We start from the raw sequence: 5,923 nt of genomic DNA, 5'->3' as shown, positions 1-5,923 counted from the left end.
GTCATAAATAAGGCTTAGAATCATGTTAAAACTCTAAAACATGAAATCTACCATAAAAATGCTCAACATGCTTCAAACTCAACTCTTAAGCTAGAATGCATTTCTAATGAGACACAAATGGTATGAAGGAGTTGTGAATGTGTTACCTTGATTCCTTTGCTTCTAAAGCCTCTCCCAAATCAACTAGGAGTCACATGTTTCCCCTTGCTTTAGAACTCTCCCCTGCCTCATTCACTAATCAAAGTCAAGAAAATGAATTACTAACTTAACTAGGTGTTGTATATAAAATAAACACACTCCCTATAACTTAAATCCACCCAAAAATGGCTTGAATGACTTTATTTCCTTAAAACTCCCTAAAACCCATTTTTGGAAACTATGACCAAAACTTGAGATTAGGGCCTTAAATAGAAGCTTGAAGGATGAGGATTAACAATCTTACCTTGGTTTAACCAAACTAAACTTGAAATTCCTAAAGCTTTCACCTTTTGTCTTAACTTGAGGGAAGAAGAAAAGAGAAAAGATGAAGCGAAAGGAAGAATATTAGGAAAGTTGCACACGTGAAAATCAACTTAAAATAGGTGTTTTCATCCTTTAATTCAAGCAACGGGTAAACTACACTTTTGGTCTCTCTTCCTTTAAATTCTATTAAAAACATCACTAAGCCTTAAACTCTTGGGCTCAACTTAAGCCCAATTTACACTCAAATTGGTCCAAACAAATTTAGGAGGTCTATTGGGCTCAATTTATGGGTTTCAGGTTGACCCAAACTACTGACCCGAGATTTGGGGAGTTACAAAGTAAATGGCTAAATAGTAGCACGGTCAATGATATAATTGGTCTGATTGACATCATTTAAATAGTTAAATGGTCTAATTGATAAAATTGAAATATTGATAGTAGAAGTAAAAATGCTAAATAGTTGAATGGTCAATGACATAGTTTACCCTATATTTAATAGGTTAGGCCATAAAAACAGTAGGACGGAGAGCGAGAAAACGCAACAGGCACGGATCCGTTAACTGTTGCTATTACAATTTGTTTCAGGAACGTCACATATTCGATAAAATGTCTCGGTAATGAGACACTTCATCTTAGAAATACTTGAAATTTTCAGAAGCAATCATGATGCTCTCTAACCTTGTTGACGGCTTCAATGAAATTCTGAAGATTCAAAAGTTTCGACGAATTGTCTCATACACTGGATTCTATTGCTTTGTAGCTGTTTTGAGCTACGCCTATACAAACAATACGCACGTTCAATTTTTAGTTTTTTTAATCCTTTCTTAGCGTTTTCTTTTGATGGGTTTGCCTTGATTTGCTGCTTATTTTGCAGAACTAGAGCTGGGTATTCAAGGGCTGATCAATTCTATGCTGCTTATCCTGCTGGAACGGAGCTTTTAACTGACACTGCTAAGGTATCCTTCTTTACATTCTGTTCATTTTGTTGCTTTTGTATTTTATTATCATGTTTGGTTGATATTTGCTTGGTTTGGATAGTTATACAAAGCAGCATTAGGCAATTGCTTCGAGTCGGAAGAATGGGGTCCGATTGAGTTCTGTATCATGGCTAAACACTTCGAGCGTCAAGGGAAATCCCCATATGCCTATCATGCGGTAAATTACACATTGCAATTGCGCATGTCTGTTTTTATAATCTACTTACGATTTCTTTTGTCGTTTTAGCTTTTACTTGATAGTTGAAACCTTAAATAGAATTGGCTCTCTGTTTGTGCGTTATTCAAGCATGGTTCAGTTGTTTCTTCAAGAATTTCATTTTTTGTTGATTTTATGGAAGTTTAAAGCAATTGCTTCAAATCGGCTTGAGCATCGTTTAGTGTGATGTTTGTAATATTTCATGGTTTCTGCCAATCCTACTTAAGAAAATAGTTTGTTGCCCAAAATGTCATTTGCAGTCTACCATTACTTCTCTATCATATGGAGTTTCAAATGGTGCTAAAAAGGTCAAAAGATGAGCTCTATAAAGTTTGCTTGCTCAGATTTCTATTCTATTCATATGTTGGTAGTTCCAGTCAGCAGTTTGAGTTGTGTTGAATGGAGTGACTTCTATTTTGCAATCCAGTGATACTGATCACCCCACTCTTCCCCGCCTTTTAAATTTCTCCAAATCCAGCTTGCCTTATCCATGAGATGAGTTGCTCAACTGCAGGGCACCTAGGCACTTTTTCTTAGGATAGTAATTATTTGGTCAGTTTTCACTCTCTGTGAATGAAGGGACTGGGTTGTCTTGAAAGGAAAGATCATATTGATTTTAAACTCATCCAGGTACTGCCTGATTGAATGGAATAAAACATCACATTAATGTAACCAAGTGGTTTCAGCCTAGTTTTTTCCTTTCAGATGGCCTTATTTTTGTTCACTCAAAACTCTCTTTGTCATTGTTGGCACACAATGGTTTCTCTTCTGAAGCCCTTTCTTTCAAATAGCCTTGACATACACTGAAAAAGGATGTACACTAATTAAATTTCCTTTTTAGTCCCCCCCCAACACACAATTGTTGTATTTTGTTTATAAACCAAAGACAAGTTCTCTGCTATGACTGGGTGGTTGATGCTTTTGCACTTTTTTCTTCTCTCTTTTTCTTTGTGGGACGGGGGCAAAAAGAGAGGAATTATTGTAGTGAAAAACAACATTAGGCATGCTAACAGAGAGAGAGTGCAGGGAAAAGGAATAAAAAGAAGAGAAAAGCATTTATATGATAATCCACTCATGCATCATCCTTTGACCAATTAGTTGCTGAGACATAACTTATGCAATGTGTGAAGAAAACTAGGAATCCTTTTGACTTGATACGAATTGGATGGTTTTGTGTGCTAAATTTTCAAAGCTCAATGCTCTCTAATTCAGTTGATATTATCTGGTTGCAGCAATACATGGCGCACCTCCTTTCTCACGGTCAACTAGATGGAAGTGGCTAGGTGGTAAGCCAAGAACATGAGTAGAAACACATTAGTACCATACATGCGAGATACGGACATGCAGTGATGCTTATAGATTTGTAGACACTGACTTATTCTGTTTAACATAAGAAATTGTGCTTGCATCTTTGATTGCCATTGCAGTCTAATGCTCCAGACTTCGTTTAAACTTTAGAGACCATAGTTTTCAGTATTTGGCATTGATTTTGAAGTTCACTGATATATGGATGTCACTTTACTCTCTGTTGATTTTGTTAGACTTTACTGACAGGCATCAGATCAATGCGTACAAATCATAGAAGTTACAAAATATATCTTCAGGTTTACCTCTTCAGCGGTTGGACAATCGATCGAATACGAATAGATGCTCAAGTAATTTGAGATCCAATGGATCTTCATTTGGGAATTTTTTCTGAGAAAGGAATTGGTTTCTTTTTCCTCAAGCTATTGAAATACTTGCTGGCTTTTCATTCTGAATCTGCATATATTATGAATAATCAAGATGGTTATAAAAGATTGGTTAAAAATACATTGTAATTTCGTAAAGTTTTCAACCTGATGGTTAACATGTGAAGTTTATATTATTTAACAATATTGATCCTCTTTATGTGGTTTCAAAAATCTTTCATGTTTTATAAGTAGTAGTTTATTTTGAAATATGTCGAAATTCTTATAGATCTACGCCATAAAAGATTACATTGGCGGCCTTTGAATTGTGAGTTGCTGCATTTTCTTCTTCAATAGTTCATTCCTCCAAAGAAACTTCAACTAACTATTAGGGGGCGTTTGGTTCGCGGAAAATATTATTACCAAGGAAAATGATCTCTTCCGGAATTGTATTCTCATGTTTGATTCGAGGAAAAGATCATTATCAGGGAATAACTTATTACCAATGGTAGCATTTTAGGTTAAAATGGTGGGAATGTCATTACCTCCAAATTCTTATGTAATGAACAATTTCAATCAATTAGGACATAAATGCCACTGGAATAATTATTTTTTTTCATATGAATCATTCTCAATTCTTATTCTTCGTGTTTTACTCAAACTTATAAAATTAATAATAATAATAATAATAATAATATACAAAGAGTTTAATTTAATAAAATATTAATAATTTGAGTAGTTAAAATTATTTTATATTTTAAATATTTAGTATATTACTTATTTTATAATTTTATGAGGTGAAAATATTATTATTGTAAAAATGTAATTATTTAAAATAATATTTAATTTTAAGTTATTAAAAATATATCTTATACATTAAAAAGTAATATATTTGTCTACTCGAGATCACAATATTATTTTTCATATTATATTATATTATATTATATTTTATATAAATAAATATGATACTTTTGGAAATTATTTAAAATTATAAGTTTGATATACTAATTATATTAATTATATATTAAATTTATTTTTTCTTTAAACTTAAATAGTGTATTAATTAAAATATTTTTATGAGTTTTCATTCAAATATTTATAATTTAATATTAAAGTTTTATTTGTTAATAAATATATATTACAAGGATAATTTAGTAAAATATGCATACAAGTAATATCCCTCCAACCAAACACTGTAATCTTACATTCCTGTTGAGCAAACCAAATAGGATAATACAACATTCCCAGAGTAATGTTACATTCCGGTAATCTTATCTCCAAAGGTAGTCTTACATTCTGTGAACCAAACGTACCCTTAGGGGTGAGTATTTGTAACATCCCAAATTACAAGTTAGTGACTAAATTGTAAAATTTTAGAATTTGGTAATCAAAGTAGAATAGTTGAATAGTTCAATGATTTATTTGGGAATATTTCTGAAAAGTTGTTAGTAATTATCCAAAGAATTAAAGGGCAAAATGGTCATTTGACAAGGAAAGATAATTTTCTCCCCTTTAATAGGAGATAAAAATGTGGGGAGATGAAAACATTTCATCTTCTTCTTCTTCTTCCTTTCTTCTTCCTCCTTTCCGCGGAAGCTAGGCAAATGTGAGTTTTCTATTTTATTGATTATTTGTTGAATTAAAGGTTGGGTTTTGATCATTAGATGATAACTAAGCTTAAGGAAAGCTTAAGTTATCTTAAAATCAAAATATAAAGGAGTTATGACAGATTAAAGAAAATGAGTTTTGAAGTGAAATTTTGAATAGGAATATTTAAATGAATTTGGAGGATGAATTTGACTTATCATCTATGAGAATAAAAAGTTAGAAGTGTTAGAATTAAGTTTGGATAACATGGAAAATTTGGTATGATTATTGATTTCTATATGGAGAATAGAATTTTGAGGTTTAAGATGAAATAAATGGATATAAATTAGTTTAAGTATGTATATTTGAGTTAAGAATATGAAAGGGAATGAAACTTGAAGAATTGAAGTTGAAAGAGTCAATTTTCATGCTTAAGATACCTCTTGAACGAAAATTCTAGATTATGCAGGGGGTACAGATACCCCCTGGGGGGTATAGATACCCCCTGGGGGGGTATCAATTCCCCCTAAAGAAAAAAAATGGAATTTTGGTTCATTAAACCGGCTTAAGTTATTAACATCAAGTTTAAGGTTTAGGCTTCTGATAATTGTTTTGAAATGTTATATTTATGTAGATATTGAGCCTAAACAAGTTCTGGAACAGTCAAAGAATTAGGATCGAATCAAAGCAAGGCTAAGGTGAGTGCAATTTAATTGTGCTTATGTTATAGAATGAACATTGGCTTGCGATGAGCCAGTGACGGAGTTACTATGGTAAGAAGTAACTCTTAAAATGTTATTGTATGTGACATGAGTTACATGATTATATGTATATGTGATATGTTTAACATGATGTTCTATGCGTTTTGTGATATATATATATATATGTGTGTGTGTGTGTGTGTGTGTGTGTGCTTACATAAGAACACGAGAAATAAAATAAGTTATGTGATAAGGATATAGAAAATGAAATGAATGACATGAAATGTGTGTATGCTTGATTATATGAGT

The 5,923-nt window shown here is 32.2% G+C and overlaps 1 protein-coding gene across 1 annotated transcript; it reads left to right on the top strand.

Annotated features, from left to right (window-relative positions):
* The first annotated feature begins 1,069 nt into the window (after nt 1–1,069).
* LOC120124842 lies at nt 1,070–2,993 on the top strand. Its single transcript, XM_039143416.1, has 4 exons — nt 1,070–1,253; nt 1,337–1,418; nt 1,501–1,617; nt 2,889–2,993. The coding sequence occupies exons 1-4, from the start codon at nt 1,126–1,128 to the stop codon at nt 2,937–2,939; spliced, it is 378 nt and encodes a 125-aa protein (XP_038999347.1). The 5' UTR covers nt 1,070–1,125; the 3' UTR covers nt 2,940–2,993.
* Nucleotides 2,994–5,923: the final 2,930 nt, after the last annotated feature.

Source organism: Hibiscus syriacus, unplaced genomic scaffold (genome assembly GCF_006381635.1).
Source record: "Hibiscus syriacus cultivar Baekdansim isolate YM2019G1 unplaced genomic scaffold, ASM638163v2 tig00110429_pilon, whole genome shotgun sequence".
NCBI classification, from domain to species: domain Eukaryota; kingdom Viridiplantae; phylum Streptophyta; class Magnoliopsida; order Malvales; family Malvaceae; genus Hibiscus; species Hibiscus syriacus.
This window is presented reverse-complemented; position numbering and strand designations above follow the sequence as displayed.

Excerpts from the sequence above, each read along its gene's own strand:
- LOC120124842 (XM_039143416.1), top strand. The coding sequence starts at position 1,126 with ATGATGCTCTCTAACCTTGTTGACGGCTTCAATGAAATTCTGAAGATT. Across the intron at positions 1,419-1,500 it reads TTTTAACTGACACTGCTAAG|TTATACAAAGCAGCATTAGG; the intron begins GTATCCTTCTTT and ends TGGTTTGGATAG. Across the intron at positions 1,618-2,888 it reads CCCCATATGCCTATCATGCG|CAATACATGGCGCACCTCCT; the intron begins GTAAATTACACA and ends ATCTGGTTGCAG.